The sequence below is a fragment of the Bos mutus genome, chromosome 24 (assembly GCF_027580195.1).
Source record: "Bos mutus isolate GX-2022 chromosome 24, NWIPB_WYAK_1.1, whole genome shotgun sequence".
Classification (NCBI taxonomy): Eukaryota; Metazoa; Chordata; class Mammalia; order Artiodactyla; family Bovidae; genus Bos; species Bos mutus.
In genome coordinates this window covers 46,269,288-46,293,250 of record NC_091640.1, presented here as the reverse complement: position 1 = coordinate 46,293,250, position 23,963 = coordinate 46,269,288, and the positions used below count along the sequence as shown (strand labels likewise).

At 51.2% G+C, this 23,963-nt stretch overlaps 1 protein-coding gene across 2 annotated transcripts in view; it reads left to right on the top strand.

Moving 5' to 3' along the window:
- LOXHD1 (lipoxygenase homology PLAT domains 1) overlaps positions 1-11,440 on the top strand; it is a 205,295-nt gene extending 193,855 nt beyond the window's left edge. For both annotated transcript variants that reach the window (XM_070361798.1, XM_070361797.1), the window contains 3 exons: positions 3,221-3,353; positions 4,685-4,843; positions 10,960-11,440. In XM_070361798.1, coding sequence (XP_070217899.1) covers positions 3,221-3,353; positions 4,685-4,843; positions 10,960-11,440 — 773 coding nt within the window. The remainder of the gene's footprint in view (positions 1-3,220; positions 3,354-4,684; positions 4,844-10,959) is intronic.
- Positions 11,441-23,963: the final 12,523 nt, after the last annotated feature.

Sequence of the window (23,963 nt, the reverse complement as noted above, 5' to 3'; positions counted from 1 at the left end):
CTTTATGATTATATTCTTGAAGCTACTATCCATTGGCAGTCCCAACAGAGGCAAACAGAAAACTTCAGGAGTCGTCAGGACTTGGTTGTACATGCCCTAAGCTGGCTCCAGGAAAAAGGGAGCATGTCGGTGCCCAGAACTTGGAAGTTTCAGGTGGAACTGGCTGGGGCTTGGCTCTCTCCAGAGGCTCCAGTGATTTCAGTATGTCCTTGTCCCCTTTTCCTCTCAACTGTTTCTTTCTCTACATCGTGGGAAGATGGTGGCTGGTACCCCCAACCCCGTAGCCTTCTAATTGAACGGCTTTGGTGGAAGGGAAGAGAGCATCTCTTAAGAAATAATTCTGATTGTCCAGATCTGGGACTCTCATGCAAAACCACATGGGAGGAACTTCCAGAGCCAAAAAGGGTCCTGGCAATATAAGATGGGGGAGGTGATGTGGAGCAATAAGCTGCAGGTGCCCACTGGATGCCCAGGTGTCCTCTGGTGGTGCTCCTCAGTGCCTTGTGCCCCTGCTGTCCTGGCCTCAAGGCAAACACCTATCTGTTCAGGAGCTGCTCGTGTGAGGTGGGTTGGATCTGCTCGGTGCATCCTGGGCTTCTGGTTCATCTCTGTCTGCAGATACCACACCCAGAGCACAAGCCAGATGTCAAGGGCGGACAGCTCTGCTCTCTCCTGTCCTGCCACATTCATGCCCACTAAGCCCACAGTATCTTTGTTAGTGGCCCCTTCATGTCAATGACTTGCATGGTGGCTACAGAGCCACTTTCTCCAGCCGGACTCCTCCCATGGGGGTGTTGGCTCCGGGGTGAGCCTCATGTGGATCCCTGCTAGGCTGGGCTCCTACCTGCCCTATTCTGTCAGGTCCCTGGTCCTCCTCTGTCCTTTCCTCCCAGCAGGCTATAAACAAAGCTGAGAGTCATGCCTTCCAAATTTTTATCAAGTCATTGATGAAATGACTTTTCCAAGGTGGAAATAGGCTGATTGAAAGACAGTTGATGCAACTGGCCACATTTGTTTTTAATCCATCTGAATGTCCTCACTTACACGCCTTCCTTCTCTGCCTTGTCTTTGGGGCCATGAGGAGAGAGCTGGTTGTGATCCACATGCATGTCCTCCTTGGGTTGACTGCAGGAAGAAAGTAGGCTCCTAGTGCTCCCTGCTTTCTTCCCTGGGCGCTGGCAGTCCATTTCCTCTACAGTGAAGGATCCACTTTGAATTCACAGGTGTCTGGTTTGCAGAAATACCTTACCCTCCCTGTGTTGGCTTTGAGCCTCGAGCCATGACTCATTCATTTCATGTCCTGGTGCTGTGAACGGTTGGGCCTGCAGAGACAGGTTCTTCTTCCAGGGCTGTGCTCACTGTGAATCTCCTTCCCTATCCTGGGTTCTTTGCCTGGATGCCCTCTATCTATGACTTGAGAGAAGTTACAAAGGCAACAGGTCACTGAGAGGCTGGGGTTGACATTACATTGAGCTGTAGACACAGCCATCCCTTCTAATTGTCTTTATCACATTTCTGAGATAAAAGCACAGAAATCAAACTATCTCTTTGGATCTGGAATCCCAAATCCTCAGTGACTCACTAACTGCAGGAAGACAAATATTGTGTCCTCCTGTGTGCCAGCTCCATCCCAGCTGGTCCGTGGGGAGTGGGGCTGGATCCCTTGGATCTCCTGGATCTCAAGCCCCGCCCCTGCCCTCCAGTATCTTTGCTTATGCTCCTTCCCCTCCCCCGCTCCTAGAGCATCCCTCGGTTCTCTGTTGATCACAATCATGAATCTTCTTCGAGGCCAAGCTCACACACTGCCTTCTTCATGGAGCTTACTGCAATGAGCCCAATCATTCATTATTCACTCAACAACTATTTATTGAATGCCTACGTGCCAGGCACCATTCTGGTCACTTGGGGTCTATAATGAGCAAAACAAAGACCCTTGCCCTCATGGAGCTACATTCAGGTGCGAGGGGGGCGTACAATAAGCAACAAAGTGATAACCGCTTAGCATATTAGATGGAGAAGGCGATGGCACCCCACTCCAGTACTCTCACCTGGAAAATCCCATGGATGGAGGAGCCTGGTGGGCTACAGTCCATGTGGTCGCTAAGAGTCGGACACGACTGAGCGACTTCACTTTCACTTTTCACTGTCATGCATTGGAGAAGGAAATGGCAACCCACTCCAGTATTCTTGCCTGGAGAATCCCAGGGGCAGGGGAGCCTGGTGGGCTGCTGTCTATGGGGTCACACAGAGTCGGACACGACTAAAGCGACTTAGCAGTAGCAGCAGCAGCATATTAGAAGGTACTAGGTAAGGGAAGATGATAGAGCTCAGTAGAGCAGGCTGGAGCCCTGGGGAAATTGGGTTGGAATTTGGTTAGGGTGGTCCCTGAGAAGGGGACATCTGAGTAGGACAGGAAGGAGTGAGCCAGGTCAACATGGATGGAGGTGGGGCGAGAAGGGGGATGAGCCGCAGACAGAGCTCTAAGGCAGGAGCAGGCCTTGTCCTCCTGGAATAGCACGGAGGCCAAGCAGAGCGTGCAAGGCAGGGGGAAGGTGCTGGAAGGTGAGGTTGAAGATGTGACGGGAGCCAGATCCACACTCTCCTCCTTGGTACTTGCGCCCTTTGCTGCAGGTTATTCTGTTCCATTGTATAGTCAGTGTGTTTCCCTCTGGGGCCAGAGATGAGTGCTAGGGTCACCCAGAGTTTAGCCCAGTCCTGGCACTAGACACCTGCTTAACAAATGAAACAGTGCTGACCTGCTTGTGGAAACTTCAGGGGAGGGAGATTGTGACACTAAGCTAGACACCAAAGTGAGGGCTGAGACAATACAGAGGCTGTTTGCCAGAGAAAGTTCTAGGCTCTTCTAGAGTCTCTCCTGCCTGGATCTTCCCCTCCCCTTTCTGTAGCTGGGCCCTGCCTCTCCTCCCTTCTCTTTGCTCCTGATCTTCACTTTGCATCTCAGAGACTCCTCCATCCCTGAGAGCCAGGCCCCAGCATCCCTTGGGAAACTCATCCCCTCCTTGTGGTTTGCCGCTAAATCGAGGCAGGCTCTGTTGACAGTGCCTCGATCATAAGGATTTTAACCTGCGCCCCAGCCCCCACACTTAAGGCTGTGGTCTCAGACCAGATGTAGGACCTGAAGGGAGAGGTGGGTTTGCTTCTGCCCCAGTGGTGGGTGCCGCCTCCCCCTGCTGACCGTCTCCCACTTTCTCCACTGCAGCCTACGAGATCGTCATAGAAACCGGCAACAGAGGCGAAACCAGGGAGAACGTCTGGCTCATCCTGGAAGGCAGGAAGAATCGGTCCAAAGAGTTTCTCGTGGAGAATTCTTCTAGACAGCGGGCCTTCAGGAAGTAGGAAGAGGGGGTGCCCACAGGGGAATGGGGATAAGCGGGGTGGGTAAGAGGGGGACCCCAAGAGCCAACCCTTTTAGTTGGGGCCATAAATATACAAATGGGCCTAACCAGCAAGAACATACTGAGTACCTACTGTGTGTCAACGCCATTCCAGCTCTAGGGACACAACAGGAGCTTTAGAAAAGGGAAGGGAGAAGACTGTCATTTAAGAGAGACTAGAATCTAATTGTTCCAATGACTAGAAAAAAAGGATAATTATGTAATATGATAGAAGTCCTAATTATGGCCACAATGGCAATCATAGTACAATATAAAAATGTTTCAGATTCATATGTTGTACACCTTAAATTTGCACAATGGTATATGTCAAATGTATTTCAATTTTTTAAAACTTAATGCAAAACTACAACAAAAATCACTGAATTAATTACAGCAAGTCCACTATGTGGCAGGACTGGGAATCACACAGATGTTATTCCACATCCGTGCAAGTGAGGAGCTCACAGCCTACTTGAAAAGGGAGACAGTCACCTGTAAAAACGCAAATAAGACAGCATGTAATTCAGTTCTAGTGAGAAGTAGGGAGGGAGGGGAGAGCCTTTAAGATGCTTCATAGGAAAAATCAAAATTAGGTCTCGTGTAACAGCGCCTCCGCTCAGCACTCCCTGCTGCCCGCCACGCCTGGAAATTCTCACGTCTTCCTGTACATCAGAGCTGCCTCTGAACTGCCCAGATGCCCACTTCATCTCCCTGCTGCCTCCAGAATCTCTTAAATAGAGCCTCCTCCTCCCATAACCTCACTTCACCCTCTATTCAACAACCCCTCTGCATGAAGATGGGCTGAGCTGCCCCCCCAAAAGGCAGCACACCCCACTTCTTTTCCATTGCCCCTTCCCTCCCTGAACCCAAACTCCAGCCAAGCCAGCCCTCCCTCCAGAAATGACCGCACCTCCAACCCCGTGACTTTGCCAAATCAAGTCCTCATCAGAAGATGCTTCCCTTCCCTTTCCCTCTGCTCCCTGAATCTTACCTCCCTCCTCAGCCCAGAGCTGAGGGCCCAGGGCCTCACCCTCCTCCAACACCATGCGCTATTACCCATCACTGATTTTGGGAACAGGCAGCCCAAAGGGCTTTTTAATGGTTCCAATTGTCTTGTTCCAAAACTAGACTGAACCCCTCAAGCAGTGGAGGCCTGACATCAGGTCTCGCTTGCTGGTCTATCCCTGTTCCTCAGACCAGCATTTAGGATACAGTTGGCACTGGATAAATGCTTACTTCCTTCAGTGGGCATGGGCAGCGCTCACTGATGGTACCTTTGTGTCCTGCAGGGGGACCACAGACACATTTGAGTTCGACAGCGTCTACTTGGGGGACATTGCCTCCCTCTGCGTGGGCCACCTTGCCAGGGAGGACCGGTTCATCCCCAAAAGAGAGCTGGTCTGGCACGTCAAAACCATCACCATCACCGAGATGGAGTATGGCAACGTGTATGTGCTGGGTCTCCACCCTCTTCCCCCGGGGAGGCCTGCAGCCAGACCATGGGCAAGACAGCAGCGGGCGGGGAGGTGTCCCCTTCAAGGCATCTGAGTCAGAAAGGAAAGAGGCAGCTGTACTGGTTCTTGAGTTTTCTGAACAGAGCCTTACCCCAGAGGCAGGGGACTAGACTCGATGACCTAGGGTGCTCCAGCCTTTTTATCCAGTGATGCTTCTTTGGAAGAAAAGAGGAGCCAGTCAGGCAGTGCCAGACAGCTGAGGCTTTCCTTCCCTGCCCCCATGATCACTGTGTAATGACAAAGAGATACAGCTTTGAAGCCTGCTGCTCCACAGTCAGAGTGAATGCCCATCATCCCTGTGGGCAGAGCGGGGACCAGCAGAGAAATCCCATGCCCACCGCCCCGAGGACCCCAGATAAGGAGCTTTACATTTCCCCCTCCAGGGCCTTCTGAGGACATTTCTAGAGGATTAAGGGTCTTAGTTACCTGGGTAACAGTTCGCAGCCATCAGTTTTTCTAATTAAAACCACTTGGTAACTGTGTTGGAAGCCAGAAAGAGCCCTGAAGCTCTAGAAGGCAGAAAAGACACTAAAAAGGAACCAGGAAAGGATGATGGGGAAGGAGAGGGCAGCATGTGCCTCAGGGAGGGTAAGCCCAAGGAGAGGCTATGATAGCCGGGCCACCCCCAGAACCACTGTCTGCCCCTCTGGCCCCCCTCATGCCCCTCCCGGGCTGGCCCTGCTCTTGACAGCATCTTTCAGAAGAATCGCAGCAGACAGAGGCAGCAGCACTGCCTGACCAGGCGGGTCCCAGCTTCGGCTCCAGCCTTCAGGGCCTCAGCCTCTCAGGCAATGTCTGTCCACACTCTACCTGCACCCGCCGGCTCCCTGGAACGGGCCGTCTCCGAGCAAGATTACCCTTTGGGAATGGAGCAGGAAAGGGTTCTGACATGTGAACTTGTGTCTTAGCTATCTCAGGCTGCCGCGACCAAATCCATGGACTGGGTGGCTCAGACAGCGGGCATTCTTTTCTCACACCTTGGAGTCTGGAAGTCAGAGGTCAGGGTGCCAGCGGAGTTGAGTTCCCATGAGGCCTCCCTTGCTAGCTCATCGTGCGTTCACACGGCAGAGAGGGAGATCTGGTGTCTCTTCCTTTCGTCACTAGGTGGCCCTAGTGAACACACCTGCCAGTGCAGGAGACATAAGAGACAGGGGTTCGATCCCTGGGTTGAGAGGACCCCCTGAAGGACAGCCTTGCAACCCGCTCCAGTATTCTTGCCTGGAGAATCCCATAGTCAGAGGGGCCCAGCAGTCTATGGTCTGTGAGGTGGCAAAGAGTCAGACACGACTGAAGTGACTTCACACACACACACACACACACACACACTTCTTCCCACAAGGGCACTAATCCCATCATGGGTCCCCATCCTCATGACCTCATTTAAACCTAATGACCTCCCAAAGCCCCATGCACAAATGCCATCACATTGGGGTAAGAATTTGGGGAAAGAGAATTCAGTTCATAGCAGCACCCTCTCAGGCTGCAATGGTATATTGTTGTTCTTTGAGGGAAAACCAGCTAGGGTACAGTAAACCCTGTAGGAGTCACTGGGCATGGCTGTGAGAAGCAATCCTGTTGAGGACTTGGGATCTGGGATACAGGGCTGGGGAGAGTTCCAGCCCACCAGCAAGCCAACCTGTACTGCCTCCCGACTGCAAGGAACATGGCTGCTCATACTTCTCTACAAATACCCAAAATAAACAAGACAATACAATACAATAATACGAGTTGCTACTTAAGCTAGCTTTAAATACACAGTGTCAGCTGTGAGAGAGTCAAAGGTCTCAACGCCACCCAGCACCTTCCAGTCTCAGGAGGGAGGGGAGTGAAGAACTGACCCACAGTCCTCAGCTGAGTTGTAGGATTCCTTGTTCAGTAGAAAGAATCTACCACTCCCAGTGAAGCATCTTTTCCTACACTCTCAAAAGTGGGGCCTTTCGTCAGCTGGGCTGGGAGGGGAGGAAGGGATGTCCACAGGCTGGGGATCTTCTCAAAGGGGGTATAGGGAGTCCAGACCCCAGATGCTCCAGCCATCACCTGGTCAGCCACGTGGCTTCAGGGCACCACCCAGCTCTTCTCTGGGAGGAGAGATGGATGCTCTTTAGAGTCTGGTGAGAGGGGAAAGATGGCAGGAGTACAGAGGCTCTCAGAAGTCATGCTCCAGCCTACCTACTGTGCTGGTCTCAAGTCTGTGATTTCTGGTGGGTGACCACCTCCCTCCCCCTCTGCCAGAAATCACCTCTATCCGGAGTGAGGATGGGGCAGGCGTGTGTGTCACTGTGGCTATTTACATGTCACCATTCTGTTTGTGTGTGTGTCACTCAGTCGTGTCCAATTCTTCATAACCTCATGGACTGTAGCCCACCAGGCTCCTCTGTCCACAGAATTCTCCAGGCAGGAATACTGGAGCGAGTTGCCATTGCCTTCTCCAGGGGATCTTCCCAAACCGGAGATTGAACCCGGGTCTCCTGCATTGCAGGCAGATTCTTTACTGTCTGAGCCTATTTACATGTCATCATCCTCAGTTCAGTTCAGTTCAGTCGCTCAGTCATGTCTGACTGTTTGCGACCCCATGGACTGCAGCACGCCAGGCTTCCCTGCCCATCACCAACTCCCAGAGCTTGCTCAAACTCATGTCCATTGTGTCAGTGATGCCATCCAACCATCTTACCCTCTGTCGTCCCCTTTTCCTCCTGCCCTCAGTCTTTCCCAGCATCAGGGTCTTTTCCAGTGAGTCAGCTCTTCGCATCAGGTGGCCAAAGTCACCGTTCTAGAACACATTTAAATCCTACCATGTAAAGACCACTTACATAACACTGTATATGGATCCACAGTTCCTTTCTAACCAGCATGTTGGGCCATAATATCTGGATTTCCATGAAATACAAAATAATTTTATCTCAATCTCTTATAAAAATCTCAAATTTTCACCTTCCAACTGATTCTAGTCCTGACTCTTACAGCATTTCTGACCAGCTCTTTGTTGTTAATATCCTCAGAACTTCAGTGGAAGGACACACAGAGAGGCTTTTGTTTCTTTTTTTAAAAAACCCAAAACGAAATCGTTGTTTTATCTCATTATCACATATAATACATAATCATTTTAAAATTCAAATAAGGCAAAAAAAAAAATGTGTATGAAAGAAAGAAAAAAAAATCCCTTTTGTAAAAGAAAGTAAAATTCCTTAAAGTCCTATCCATCAGAGAAGGCCACCATGAACATTTGGTGACCCCATTCTCTCTGGCCATTTTCTGATATCTCACACACACACTGTTCAGACAAGTATAATCATATTCAGCAAGTATGATCAACAAGTATGACCATATGTCTATATGATCATATTATTTCTATATGATCCTATGATGTCATATTTCTATACCGTATCTATCATATTTCTTGTATGACCAACAAGCATGATCATATTTCTAACATATTCACTTTTGTCCATTATTCTCTGCTTCGCCCTTGTTCTTGCCCACGAGCCTATTGCAGGTGAGCACAGCCTGGCATGTTCTTCCACAGCTCGAGTCTTGGCTCCACAGAGCCCTGAGGCCCCACATTTTGGTGATCTTATAATGATGTCTATTAGGAAACGTTTCCTTATCACTCCACCAGGGACTAATTTTCAGCCATTAAAAACAACGAATTAAATATGTACCAGAAGACTTGGAGCCATTCCCAGGAAGCACTGTTGAGTGAGAAAAGCAAGATATGGGGAAACATGTATTATACGATGCCATTTGTAAAGGGAACACTGACGTCCCACATGTGTGTGGGTCTATGTGCGTTCGTGCAAAGTTGGGCAAAACAGAGGGAAATTTGGCAAGATGTATCCACAACTGTTACATGAGTTATCTGGGGTGAAGGCAGGATGCAGGAGGGGAAAGGAGGGGAAAAGGGAGACAGAGCCAAGCATAAAAGAAAAGAGTGCATTTAGAAAACCACATATGATCACAGGATTTGTGCATTTATATAGAATTATGTATATGAGTGGACATTTGCATAAAGAAATACATTTTAAGTGAATGTTTAAGCAAAGAAGGCAAATATATCTCCCTCTAAGAAAGTGTGGTATGTAACAACAACCCAGATTTATCAAGTGACAAGTTGGAGGAAGAGAGCTCTCCAGACAGAATTCGGATTTCCTGCCAAGTGTCTTTAAACGGCTGGTTCCTGTAGTGGCCGGGCAGGCTGGCTCTGGGCCCCGGCTCTGGGTCACCTTGTGTAATGACTTCTCTTCTCCAAGCCTTTGTTTCCCTTCTGTGAAATTGGAGGAGATGAACTATATGACCTGGGGAGTTGATGAAATGCAAAAATGCAAAACCCAGGCATTTAGTGAGCATGCAGAAAACCAAGTTCTTTTTACTGTTATAGGTTTTAATCTAGAAATTAATTTTTCATCGTTGGGCATACCCTTTCAGGGCTACGTTTCTGAAATCATTAGCCAGTGCCAGAATTGCTTCTTTCCAAAACTGTTAAAATGTTAGGAATTTGGATGGGGGAGAAAAACAAGGACATTTGTTCAGTCCAAACCTCTAGCATTGCCAGTGGGAAAATCAAGGTCACATGGCTGGGAGGTGGCAGGGCTGGGGCAGACCCCAGCCCCCTTACCCCCATGCGGTGTTTTCCCACCGCGCCTCTGACTTCTTCCTATAACTATTGGACTCACTGTCATTACCCAGAGGCTAACGCTGGGGGTGGAGTAGAGAAGGGACTTTTTGGTCCAAGACCATTTCTCTTGGCCCTGGACTTGTTTCTGCATGTTTTAGCTTCTTCAGTACTTTGCACCCCTTTGTACTGTGTCATCCGTGAACACATGCATATGTGTGCACACACACAACACACATATACACCCATGGTTAAACTCAGCCAAGTGCAAGGGATTTGTGAGCATACCTCTATCTCATAGTTACTTTTCCACTTGACTTAGCCTAGAATTGTCGTTCTGGTCCCATAGCTCCTCTGAAGGTGACAAGAGTGGATAAAAGCATTCATCAGTCCCTTGGAAGGAGCAAGAGAATCAGCCTGATTGGTGTGCAGTGAGCTTAGAGAAGGGGAGGAACAGGTCAGAGAGGTAAACCCTGGGCCGAGGATCAGATCGTGTAAGGTCTTGCAAGCCTTAGTAAGGTGGTGGCTTTTATTAACACTTTTTCTGGGAATAAGTATTAATCCATCACTCGTTCACTGGACATGAGTTTGAGCAAACTCCGGGAGATAGTGAAGGAATCCTGGCATGCTGCAGTCCATAGGGTCGCAAAGAGTCGGACTGAGCAACTGAAAAACAAAAATTCTGAGAATAAGGATGAAAATGAAAAGGAGAATCAAAGGGCAGTTTAAATTCTGAGCAAAAGGATAAGATTCTCGGGCTTACATCTCCACAGGATCACTTGGATGCTGTGCAGAGAATTCACCGTAGATAGGTATTGAGAAGCAGATAGACCAGTTAGGAGGCTGACACATTCCAGACAGAAGATGGTGGTGATTTGGACAAGAGGAGTGGCAAGGTAGTTAGTGAGATTGTGCCAATTCTGGACTTATTAGACTGTATTTTAAAGATAGAGTCAGTGGGAATTGCTGGTGAATCAGCTGTGGATTGGCTCAGCAGGTAAAGAATCCATCTGCAATGCAGGAGACACAGGAGATGCAGGTTTGATTCCTGGGTCAGGAAGATCCCCTGCAGGAGGAAATGGCAACCCACTCCAGTATTCTTGCCTGAAAAATCCCAAGGACAGAGGAGCGTGGCGGGCTACAGTCCATGAGGTCTCAAAGAGTCTGCCACCACTAAGCGACTAAGCACAGATGTGGAGTGTGAGGGGAAAAAGAAAAGGAGAATCAAGGGGCAGTTTAAAAGATGGTGATGTCAGTCACTGTCAATTTTCAGATGAACGAAAATTCATCTGAAAAGTCTGTCCTTACATTTTGACACGGACAATTTCCGCCCTAAGATCTTGTCGTCTGGGAGGGAATCTCTGCTGGATGCCCAGGATCCTGGAAGGGAGGGCGTGAGCCTTGGCTGGTACTCCCTGACCTCCCCTGCTCCCACCCGCAGGTATTTCTTCAACTGCGACAGCCTGATACCCCTCAAGAGGAAGAGGAAGTACTTCAAGGTCTTCGAGGTCACCAAGACTACGGAGAGCTTTGCCAGCAAGGTCCAGAGCCTGGTGCCGGTCAAGTACGAGGTCATCGTGACGACCGGCTATGAGCCTGGGGCGGGCACTGACGCCAATGTCTTTGTGACCATCTTTGGGTCCAGCGGCGACACAGGCAAGCGGGAGCTGAAGCAGAAGACGCGCAACCTGTTTGAGCGGGGCGGCACTGACCGCTTCTTCCTGGAGACGCTGGAGCTGGGCGAGCTGCGCAAGGTACGCCTGGAGCACGACGGCAGCGGCTACTGCTCAGGCTGGCTGGTGGACAAGGTGGAGGTCACCAACACCAGCACCGGGGTGGCCACCATCTTCACCTGCGGCAGGTGGCTGGACAAGAAGCGGGGCGATGGGCTCACTTGGAGGGACCTCTTCCCTTCCGTCTGAGGGCTGCAAGCCCTTCCTCTCCATTTGCACCAACTCGCCCCGGCCACACCTGCCACCCTCAACCAGGGCTTTCAGGAGTCCTTTCCTGAAAGCCTCCTGGAGCTGGGGGGACTGGGACTGGGGGGCCAGAGTTCCATGATCCTTCGGAGGTCACTGTGGGTGACGGCTGGTGGAATCCTGCCCTCTCCCTGGTCTCCTGAATCTATAGGAATCCATCAACGTGTGTCATAATCTGTGGCTGCCCAAAAATAAGTTTTGGCATTTTCTTTTTCAATAACAGTAGTGACCAGGCTGAGATGGGCTGGGCATGAATGGGAAATTGGGGCTTCACCCAGGGGATAGAAGTGGGGAAGAAGAGGTCCTTAAAGTGATGTATTTTAAGCAAGAACTAATTAACACTTTTTTCCCAAAAAAAAAAAAAAAAAAAAAAAGGGCTAATTAAATTATTACCAACCACACCCCGCAATGAATTCATCTGGGCATCTGCTCACTTAGAAACACATCCTTTTCCCCAGTTTCAATAAATCCAGCAGCCAATGGAGAAAAACATCAGGAGAAAGAATTTTAGCTGAAAGGATTTATAAGCCTGTGAACAGACACCTGATTCTTTCCATCACTTTTCAAAGAACGCATTACCAAGTGCCTGCGGCTGCCCCAGCCAGAAATAACACAGTTGAGACACAGAGACCTGAGCAGCAGTCGAAGGGAGAGGTTGCCTGGAGCAGCCTGGTCCCTGCTGCACAGGGGCTGGGAGGGCAGGGGGACATCTGTGGTGTTTAGCACCTGTCACCTGTGCCTTGCTGTGGGCAATGTGGACTGAAAGCTGAGAAGGGACTGGAAGAAAATAAAGGTGTGGTCTCTGCCCTTGAGGGGGATGACCCTGATGGAGAGGCAGCTGGAGAGCCACATATCTATGTGTGTGCACACATGTGCGTGCACGCACACACATGCACACATGTGCTCGCACAAACAGACACACTCCCTGATCAACCCTCACAAGAGTGCTGCAGAACTCAGCCCCTGACTTCTCCTTTTCCTGCAGACGGTGGGGGGATGGGGGGGGGTGGGGGTGGGACTGAGCAGAAAGGCGCATCAGGCCAGGAAGTCGTCCCGTAGGAGGCACCCAGTATCAGCATTTCTGCCGTGTCACCTCAGGGCCTCTAACCCAGGCAGATACAAACTTGGTGAGACTTCCTGGCTCTGCACTCTCAGAGACCCTTGGAGAGAGGCCACCGCAGTAAGCACAGGCCAAGAGGCAGCAAGAAGCAGGCTTGAGTCCCAGCTCTTCCTTTTCCCTGTTGGGAGAGATTGGGCACATTATCTCATGTCTCAGGCCTCAGTTTTCTCATCTGTTAAATAGAAGAGTAACACCGACTTCGTAGATTATTATGAAGACTAAGTGAGTTAAAATGCAGACCAGTTAATTCAGCGCCTGCAATGAAGGGTTTGTCCATTATATTGAATAAGCAGGACTCTAGGGGCTGGGGTAGGATGGGGGACCAGTAATCATTAAACAGCTTTCTCTATATCTTTTTCTGGAGCTGGTTCTTCCCCTGTCCCTGGACGAAAATTAAGGCAAGCCTCATAACTCTTCTGGACTCTCATAGGTAATAAAACGTCCAACAGCCACTTTAAAGCTACAAAGTCCATCTCAGTTCTGTAATTTAAATGTTTGGCTCCAGTACAAAGACCAGAGCATTCTACTTAGAGTTGAGTCTCCTCCCATCCCCGAGCTCAATCCAGTCCCAAGCGGGAACTGAAGTGAGAAAACAGGAGTGTGCGTGTGTGTCAGTGTGCACACGTGTGTGTAAGAGTTTGGGGTCAGCATCACCTCCTGTGCCCACTTTGCACGTTTACTCCTGACTCTGATACCCCACCCCTGGGGGAGGGAGGAGAGGCGGAAAGGGCGGCTTCCTGCTGGGGGCACCGTTGTGGATGGCGTCCTGCTTCCTGGACTGGCAGCGCCTGGAGACTTCCTCCCACGAGCGCTTGTGTGGGCTCCGTCTCAGGCCCCCCACCTCCCTCTCCCACTGTGTCGTGCTTAGAAACCAAGACACCCACAGGGAGGCTCTCTGGCATCCTTTGCTCTAACAAACCCTGGGCACTCGGGCCACTCTGCCATCAGCAGTCAGTCTGCCCATCCCTCACTCCCACAGTCTCTCTGGATGCGCAGGGTGCTGTGTCCTCAGCTGAGATGGACACATCCCCCTCTCCAAATAGCCCCATTGAAACCCCAGTCACAGCCTTGGGCAAAAGGGCAGCCAAAGGGAAGGAAGGGGTACTCCCTGCCCACCATCAGCTCTTTCTGAAAGCCCTGCCCTCGTATCCATGCCCACCCCCTTCTCAGGCTCTCCGTCTGTCCGTCCTCTGTTATACCTGGAGGGTGATGCTCAGCTCAAAGTTAAAAGCACTTTCTGCTCTGTCCTCTGGCAAGCACTACTCCATCTGAGTGTGGAATGTAGCATCTATTGTTGATCCAGCCAAGACTGGGAGGGGAAAGGCCCTGTGTTCTTTTCAGTTGCTGATGTGCTCAATAAATGTGGGCTTACTCTTACTGCAAAGGGCTGGACTGGTTTGGGAATATACCCCATGATCTGTGTCAACTTTCTTTCTGTCTCTTCTCGGCCCTGGCTGCTCTCCCTCCTCACCCGGGATGAAACTACTGCTATGAAAGCTATCAAAACTGTTATCCCTTCTGTTCATCGGGATGCACTTCATCTCCTGCAGGGCACCTCCTACTCGCCTGGTTTCCCCAAGTCCCTGGGGACCTGGGCCAGTTGCCCCGGCTGTGTGTCCAGCCCGTTTGTCTCCAGCAATGCCATGCACTGTCTGTCTGCTGAGCCTCTGGTTGGAGCTATTCCTCGGGCTTCAAGTCTCCTCCCCACCATCCAGCCCTCCCTCCCACCTTGTTCTGAGGCTCCAGGCCAGTCCGGCCTCCCTGCTTCAGAGGGGCAGGAACTGAGGACTGGAACTGGCCTCTGACTCACCAAGGCTCCCAGAGGGACAAGGCTGCGCTTGCAGAGGGCTGTCTGATAACCTTCGCGCTTCCAGAGGAGGTCGGAGGGAGATGGGCAGCGCAGTGGAGAGGGGAGTCTTGTGGAACCCTCCTGCATCAGGTCCCCTCCCCACGGATCTGCTTCTTCGGGCTGGGCACTGCCTTTCCATCAGGGGCCTGAAGTCCTCCTTCCCCCTCCCAGGCTGCAGGCGATCCTGCTTAGCAGGGCACTGGGGAGAAGGGCAGTGAAAGGAGGGGCCCCTGCTGCCCCTGCTCGCACCTGCTGTGCCCTCTCTGCCCTGAGGAGGGAATGCGGGATCAGCCCCCCAGAAGCCTCCAAGAGGGAGCACACTCCAAATCTCCACCCCCCGCCAGCCCCTGGGCTGGGCTCAATCCCTCAATTCCTCTCTTCCAGACCGGGCGCAGGAAGGGCAGCAAGGAAAGCTGGGATTGGGAAAAGCAAGCAGACAGCCCAGGGCACAAACGTTAAGGAGGCGCTCAACCTGTGCAAAGGCCGGGCTGGCACCCAAGAGTGGGGCTTCCTTAAACATTGCCCCCTGGGCACCTCGCTTGCCTCGTCATCCCTAGTCCTGGCCCTAGAAGAAAGACATTCTTCTACCCAAAGGCCCCACAAAGCTCTGTATCCCAATAGTCCTGATCGCAAGGCTGAGATTCAACACCCAGCCGTGGGGAAGGTGAATAGCCCCTTCTCTATGGAAGGTATCTCCTGAACCCTTCTCACCTCCAGGTCCCTGCTGCTGACATGGCCCCTGGTCATCGTTGGGGGCATCAGCCATGGCTGGTGGCCCTGGATAGTCCCTTTCCTCCAACCAAGACAAAACCCCTTAAAAGTGAAAGTCGCTCAGTCATATCTGACTCTGTGACCCCATGGACTGTAGCCTACCAGTCTCCTCTGTCCATGGAATTCTCCAGGCCAGAATACTGGAGTCAGTAGCCATTCCCTTCTCCAGGGGATCTTCCCCAACTCAGGAATCGAACCCAGGTCTCCCACATTCCAGGCAGATTCTTCACCATCTGAGCCACCAGGGAAGCCCCCAAACCCCTTAAGATGAAGAAAACAAAACAAGGAATAGGCTCCTCCCCTGCTCCTCTGTTCCATTTCCTACTGTCTTCTCCAGACCTGCTCATGTCTTCTCCAGCCCCACCCCACTCCCGCACTGACAGCTCACATTGCTAGAAAGTTCTTTTTTTAAAATGGCTTCTTGAATGCCAAGCTTTATATCAGCATCATCTTTCCTCATTTGATTCTGAGGCAAGTCTGCATTAAAGAATATTTGGAGAGAATCTTAAATGTAAAGCTACAACTACAAAGTATTTCCAAATAAAAACCTGCATGCGTGCATGTGTGCTAAGTCGCTTCAGTCGTATCTGACTCTGCAACCTTATGGACTACCAGGACCCTCTACCCACGGGGCAAGAATAGTGGAGTGGATTGCCATGCCCTCCTCCAGAGGATCTTTCCGAACCCAGGGATCAAACATGTGTTGGCAGGCGGGTTCTTTACCACAAGCACACCTGGGAAGCCCAAAGACCCCAGGGTCCACATTAAAGAAAAAGACTCATTTGCAATTAGCACAAGTTATTTACACAGGAACTGTTATACCAAAGTCTAAGAAACACTTTTTCTCAGAAGCAGGTTAAACGAAAGCCTTCAATCATATTTTCTCAGCTCTTTGACTGAACAACATTCTCCTTCCAAGATTTTGATAAGTAAACTCAGCTCATTTCAGATATACCCCTTCTGAATTCTGATTATGTGGGCTCCAAATGGAATAAGGTCAGAAGTACTGTAGACGCCCACTTCTGGAGGACCCTTGGGGCTGTGTCTTTATCTTGAACAGGGACCCCCATTGCTCTCAGCCCCTTGGCAGAGGTTGACCCCAGGCATCACCCACCTGCAAACAGCCAAATGTTCTGAGTGAGGGCAAGATAAGTCTTCCAGGGACCTCAGCCTTGGACAAAGGGAGTATGGGCAAGGACATTTGACAACTCTAGTCCTAAATTCAAAAGGAGAAGGTTGGGTAGTGTCACTGGAATGGGAGGAGGGGGCAATGATGCTAATGAGCTGGAGGGAGGGTGGGTTCTGTGCTTCCAGCCTCAAGGCCTCAATGTGGCTTTTCTTCTAGACTCTCCAGCTGAATGTGGGAAAGACATTTAATCAAGCAGTTGTTCCTGGTGTCTTGATTTTAAGGCCTCAGCCACCAGCCCTTCTGCTGGACAGACATTATTGGTGGCTGACCATGGCCTGGAATGGCCAGAGAGGAAGAGTGGACATTGATGGGCCTCGGAAATTCTCCAGAGAAAGGAGAGGAAGAAGAGGAAGAGAGGAGAAAGACTATGGAAGTCAGGGATTTAAAAAAAAACACGCACACACACCATCACCATTATCCTCTTTGTCATGGCTATTATTTATAGAGCGCTGATTATATTCCAGACAGTCCCTTACCCGCGTGAGCTCACTGAAGCCTCAGAAAGATCTACGAGACAGGCGCTCTTGTTACCCCTATTTCACAGATGAAGAAACAGAAGCACAGACAGGGTAAGCAAGTCGCCCAAAGTCACATGGCTAACAGGTGCCACAGAGGGCAGGGGTTTTCCTCAAACAAAATGTTAGACGGAAGCTCAAAGGTGGAAGAAATTCAGCTGTGGCTGTTTGCAGGCAGGGAGGGTTCTGAGACGGAAAGCGCTCAGGAAGGGCAGGCCCCGTGGGCAGGAGCCTTGCTTGCAGGTGAGGCTGCGCCCGGAGCAAAGGTAAGTATGGAAAGACAGTGCCTGGTGGGGAAGGCTCTGGTTTGTCCCCCTTCTGGGGAATGGGGAGTGTGGGGGAGAATCAGGGCCAGAGGCCAGGTGTCATCTTGGGTCGGCATGGTGTGTGCTGAGTGCAGCAGCTGCGGAGGCCTGAGAGGGAGGTGGGACCGGGTGCGGGTTAACCTTTGGTGTCACCCAGACTGGCCCCGGGGCACCAGGGATAGAACACGATTCATGGGTGTGTCTGGTGGGCGGCAGTTCAGATGAGATGAGCATTTGAGTCAGTGGACTCAGTAGAGTAAATGGCCCTCCCCTGTGTGTGTGGGCCTCATCCAATACCTGGAGTATCTCAAGAAAATCAAAAGCAGAGGAAGGGAGGATGTATCCCCTTCCTCCCTGCCAGAGGTCCTGGGAAATTCCCCATCGGCTCCCTGGTTCTCGGGCCTCCTGGACTCAGACTGAATTAGCCTGTCATCTTTCCTGGGTCTCCAGCTTACAGAGGGCAGATGTAGGACAACTCAGCCTCCAGAATCCCGTGAGCTGATTCTTCCTCAAAATAAATCTCCATATCTATAAATAACATATCGTATCCTATATTATATCATATTAACCCTACTGATTCCGTTTCCCGAAAGAGCCCTGACAAGCACAGCCAGACTCCATCCTCCTTAACCTCCTGAGGGTTATGGAGACTGGGAGTCACGGGCAGAGCCTGGGTATTTTCTGAGAAGTCTGTCCTCCTGGGCGCTGTGATAGGAGGTGGGAGAGGGCTGGAGATTCAGAAGGCTGCCCACCAGCCCACGAGTTGGGTAGGCACAAAATCCAGGGAAATAGAGTCACTCCCCCAACCCCATAAGGCCGTGCCCCAACAGAGATTAAGTAGCCAAAGATGACAGAGGGGGCCTGTGGGATGTTGGGGGAAGGAGCTTGGCCTCCTATCCACGTGCTTACAGCTGACAAACAGGGATAGCGGGGTGTGTGCACACATGGCTGACTACTGGAGGAGCAAAGACTAAGGAGCCCAGGTTCCTGGAGCAAGAGATACAGGTGGGACTGTGGGGAAAATGGCAGATAGCATTTTGGATCATCTGACTCGAATGAGAGCTAGAGATTTAAACATTCATTTTGTTTGTGTGTGTGTTAGTTGCTCAGTCGCGTCCGACTCTTTGCAACCCCATGCAATGTAGCCCACCAGGCTCCTCTGTACATGGAATTCTCCAGGCGAGAGTACTGGAGGGGGTTGCCATTCCCTTCTCCAGAGGATCTTCCCAACCCAGGGATTGAACCCCAGTCTCTTGCATTGCAGGCAGATGCTTTACCATCTGAGCCACCAGGGACGCCCATTTAACATTCATTTAAATGTATGAAATTACATACAAAATGAGTGAAAGCGATGGACCTTAGTTAATAATAAGGTAACAATTTTGGCTCCTCCACTACAGCAAGGCATCTACCAAGGCGAGACGTTAATGGGTGGCCATGAGGGAACATGTGGGAGCTCTCTACTCTCTTCAACTTTCTGTGCACCTAAAACTGTTCTGAAAAAATAAAGTCTGTGACTGAGGGGAAAAAAGTTCACTCACCTGGGCTCTGCTTGTAGTTTCTGAGAGAAAGTCATCTTCCAGTTCACTGACCCACACTTTTCTGAGAATAGACTCTAGACCCAGCAAACAGTGTCTGAATTTGGGCTCTTACAAAGGAATAAAAAATTCCAAGTCCAACTGTCAAAAATCAAATCTTTCTCCTCTATGGAGAAACTGAGGAGCTTCCAGATCAAAACATAAGAGGTTACATTTGAAAATGATTTAAAAAAAAAAAATGTGAACTTTCTGCCTTAAGATCCAAAAACTAAAGTTTAGGAAAACAAGTTAATTAGATGGTTGGTTCACAGAATATAACAGATTGTTTGAGAGATAAAAAGGTAAAAGAAAATAAGAGATAAGAGAGGAGGAGGAGGGAGGGAGTTGGGAGCAGAAGTGGGGAAGCTGAGGGCGGAGGAGGAAAAAGGGAAACGAGTGAAGGACAGAGGATGAGGAGAGGGTGAAGTGAGGAGGAGACAGCAGACACCGCCAGGCGTCCCGGAGGAGCACAGGTCCGTCTGGGAGCACCGCTCTCTGGGCATTTCCTGGGTGCGCACAGAAAAAAACACCCTGCACGAGTGAGGTGTAGTTAGCAATGCAGTTCATTTTTATTAGTTATAAATAAAGTACAAAAAATCCACCAAAAGTGAATCTAAGCATTTACACAATTCCTAATGTCTCCGCCTTTTCATTGATGCACTATTGCTTTAATATTCATAATAAATATTCTTCTAGCTTTCTGCTATAAAATAGTCTATGTAGCAAAATGTTGCACAGCACAACAGAACAGAACAGCAGGAGGATTACAAAAAAAGGACAATCAACACTGAGGATAAGCCTTTCACTTACCAGGGGCAACCAAATTACCCCCTCGCGGGCCTGGGGTTGCTGGCTCCAGAGCTGAGAAACGAGCCATGGCCAAGGCCAGGGGTGGGGCTGGGGAAGGGGAAGGCTGGGGTGAGGAGGGGTAAGGGACAGGCCAGCCAGGGCAAAGGGCACTTCCCACCCTGACCCCCCCGACCCCAGAGCAGCATAAGGCGTGTCTGTCCAGGAGCCCTGCCAAGGGGCAGTATCTGCCAGGCCCTGCCGTGTGCAGTCGTGCTCCAGTGGGCAACTCCACAGGCTGCCTCCATAGGAGTCAGGTCCGCATGGCTCCAGGGTGGAAGCAGAGGGAAGCTGGGCAGGCAGCAGGCAGGAAGCCCAGGGTAGGGGACCCATAAGTCCAGCCAGAGCCAAGTGGGGCCGAAAGGACCAGCCACTCTCACAAGCTGGCCAGGCAGTGTGGCAACTTTGGGCCTCCACTCCCTCCCCAGTCAGCACCATCCCACGGCGCCTCATGTGGAGGGTGGATCTCTCCACTGGGCAAAGGCAGTGATGTCAAGAGGCAAGAAGGAAGGATGAGCTGGAAAGAAAGGGGAGGAAGCAAACAGGTAGAGAGCCAGAGCCACCCAGAGGGGACAGGGACCTCCTCTCTCTGCCTCTGGCTCAAAAACAGCTGGGCTCACTGCTGTGCCAGGCTTCGAAGCTATTGATCCTCCAGCTCTCCCCTCCCGCCTCTCCTGGGGGCAGTGAGATCGGAGGCCCCCAGCTGTCCTCCACAGCAGCCCCCTGCGGCCCACAGCCCCCTTGGAGCAATGGCAGAGGGCAAAGTAGATGCTGGGAGGAGAAACCGTGGGTCTCAAACCTGTGTCCTGATCTGTTGTCAAGGGCGAGTCCTCAACAGCAAAGACTCCAGGAGATGACAGGGTGGTGAGGTCAATCCTAAACACCAGAGTCTGGTACCTATATCCTGCTGACCCCATCCCCATATCTAAGAAGACATGGATGGCAGCTCACTCTCCAAATGCCCACCAAACCTTGTGAAAGCCCATGTCCAAGGACGCATCTGCCTGCCTTGCCCTCTGTGCCCCGCAGGACGCATGTCAAAGGACAGACATCCTTCCACTGGATAAGTTCTCAGTCCACTCTCTTCCTGTCCTTTCCTCCACACTCCCTTTCTTCTCTCCTAAGAGGATGGGAGAGCACAGTGTGGTGGGCTCCCGCCGGCTCTGTGGACACCAGAGAAACCCTCCTGTTCAGCTTCCTCACCCCAGCCCAGAAAACTGAGACTTGGGAGGCCAAGTGACTTGCTCAAGATCACAGGGAAGTCTGCCGGAGAGCTGATCTGAAAAACCAAGCCTCCTGACCCCAGGTCCTGAGCTCATTCTAATAAATCATCAGGCTTTGGCTCTCAGCTGCTCCTGCTGGTAATGTCCAAGGGGCTTAGTTCTCGAACTAAGATGACCCCCCCATCCCCCCACCCCCAACCTTCCCCAGAGGATGGGGGCAGGGTGGGTAGAGGTTGTGGAAAAGGGGAAGAGGAGGAAAAATGGGGAGGTTAATGATGGGGGATCGGGAGGGCAAGGATAGCAAGTGAAAGGCTTACCCCAGTCTGCTGACGAGTGCAAATTATATTTATATATGTGCTAAATACAGTCACTATATTGGAGTTTTTCACTAGGATCACAGCATACAGAATCAAAGGTTTGCATTTCGTATGGAATGTATCCAAAGAGGCCAGCACCACAGTAGGACAGCTTGCAATCACACACCCTGATAGTTTGGACGAAATAAAGTTCGCGGAATTTTTGTGTTTTTTTTTGTTTTTTGTTTTTTTTGTATTCGTAGTTGTTTGTCATCGTACCAATGCATGCAAAGCATTCCACTCCCAGAAACAACGCCAAAATGAGGTAATAGGAGTAATAAAAAAAATTAGTATCCTTTCTAAATAAATAAATTATAATTAAAAATGCAAAACAACTATAAAAATAATTAAATAAGAACCCACGATATCTACAAGTTAGTCATAAATTATGATTGTTAAATATAAGGCATTTAAACTCACAAAACCCTGTAAACTAGCAACGTGCCATGTTTTTGTTTTTTGTGGTTTTTTTTTTTTTTTTCATGTTTGTTTTTCTATCAGCTGAAATCGCTCTAGCATTTGCTCTACGCGCGCGCGGGAGATGAAACACGACGGGAGGGCCTGACAGACGGTGCTACAGCCCCACGCGGGGAATGTCTGTCCCGCCGGTAGGCGGGGGGCTGGGGGCGGGGGGGATTTCTTCAGGAAGAAGAAAAAAAAAATCTGGTGCTTTTTCTTCACCATTGAAAAAACTGTGCTTGTTCATTAGGCGTAAAGAGTTAAGAATACTTGCACGGAGGCTGGAAAGATTTGCAGAAGAGGAGCTCGGAGTCCCGCCACGGGTGAGGGGCAAGGGCTGGGCGGGGCCGGCGGGAGAAGCCACCTGGGCCCCGCGCCCGCCGCGCCGGGTGGCCGGGCTTCGCGGGGTTGGTTCGCGGGTTGGCGTCCCGGCGGCCCGGGCCGCGCTGTGGCCGGAGGCCCAACTGGAATCCTGGGGCCGCTGTCGCCCCAGAAGGCACTCATGCGTCTCGGTCAAGGAAGGGTCTGAGTCCCTTGAGTTGAGCAGAAGGAGGACGACCGGGGTCTCCCCTCCCGGAGGTGGTGGGTGTGAGATGCTGAGGCCCAACCTGCCTCTTCTCCAGTCTTCCCAGGCTCCTGGACGATGGGGAGGGCAACGGGAGGGGGCTTCGAGGGAGGAGACACACAGACCCCCTCTCCTCACTTCTCACACTTCTCACCCCCGGGCGGGTCTGGGAGGTGCCTATCTGCAGGGTAGGAGAGCCCCAGAGAGATGGGCATGGGGGTGGGCTCTAGGATCTACCCCCAAAACCAGCGCTGACCTCTCCCCTCTGTGTGGTCCTCACCCCGTTAGTGCCTCATGTTAGCCTGGGGGCCTGCAGGGAGCTGCAGAGAAGTGGTGGGGAGAAGGGGACCTGTCCCACTCTCAGCCTGTGATACAGATGTTGGTGCCCCTGGGGAGAATCGTTGTCAACAGTTTGGTGGGCACACAGCTCTCCCGACTTGAAAAAAGTGTGTTGATATTAGGGAGGATCAGGGAATATGAGCGCTGGAAGGAAATTTAGCAAGCATCCGATGCGAGCTCCTTGTGGGCAGCTGAGGAAGCTGAGGCCCAGGGAGCAGAGGGCAGGTTCTAGAGCTGCCATATTGTCAGTGAAGAGCCTGGACAGAAGCCAGACACCAGCTCCCCACCAGCCCCCCACCTGCTGGCCTTTCAAACCAGCCTTGGAGGGAAGAACAAAGACTAAGTAAATGGGCAGTGACCTTCCCTGGGCCGCCCCACCCATCTCAGGTCAAAGTAGGGTAGGGGGCGAAGTTCCCAGCTTCCTGGGGCTACTAGTAACTAGCTCTGTCCAAAATCCTGACAAGTACTTTCCCACTCGTGGGATCTCCAGTCACTGGCCCTGGAGACCAGGTTCACACACTGGAACCACCAAATGGGACAGGATCACGCCCAGGCCATTAACCTAGAATCTGATCAGTCACCCTGCATTATCACCCTGGCTCCTCACCTGGACTGTAAGCTCGCCAAGGCCAGGGTGTTGCCTCCCTGGCTGCTGTCTCTCCCAGCACCTGCGCTGGCAGCACTCAGGATAGACGCCTTGGTCTGAGTGAGATCCTCAAGGATTCCTCCTCCCAGAAGCCACGACCCCTGCTCTCTGCCCACAGGTGTCCCGAGCGATGCCCCTCTGCCTGACACCTCCACGTGTGCCAGAAGGTTCTATCTCAAGCCTCCCCATCATTTTCACTCATTGATCCTGGTTCTACCCTTTGCAGCAGCAATGCAGACTCAAATTTTCTTAACCTTAAGGATGATCTTCATATATGTCATAAATACCTGTCTCCCTTAGTCCTTCTCACTGATACAAAGGCACTGAGACTGGGGCATGGGGTAAGTAAGGGGAGGGGTTGGCTTGAAGGGCAGTACACATGAGGGAGAGAAGGAGCCAGAGGCAGGGGCAGAGGAAGGGAGCAGAATTCCAGCTGAGCTGGTATTTTCCACATATGGACAAAGAAAGTTGGCTTGGGATTGGAAGTTGATGGACTCTCCCATCTCCATTCTCCTGTCCTCCTTTCTCTCTGCTCCCTTTGAAATTCAGAAAGAAAAAAAAAAAAAAAAAACGTGGAGCAGTTCAGAAAGACAGCAGCCAGGGAGACAACATCCTGGCCTCGGGGAGCTTACAGTCCAGGTATGATGTCACTTGGAACTTCCAGGTCTTGTCTCCCACCACCCCATCCCTCAATCCCAAGGAGGTT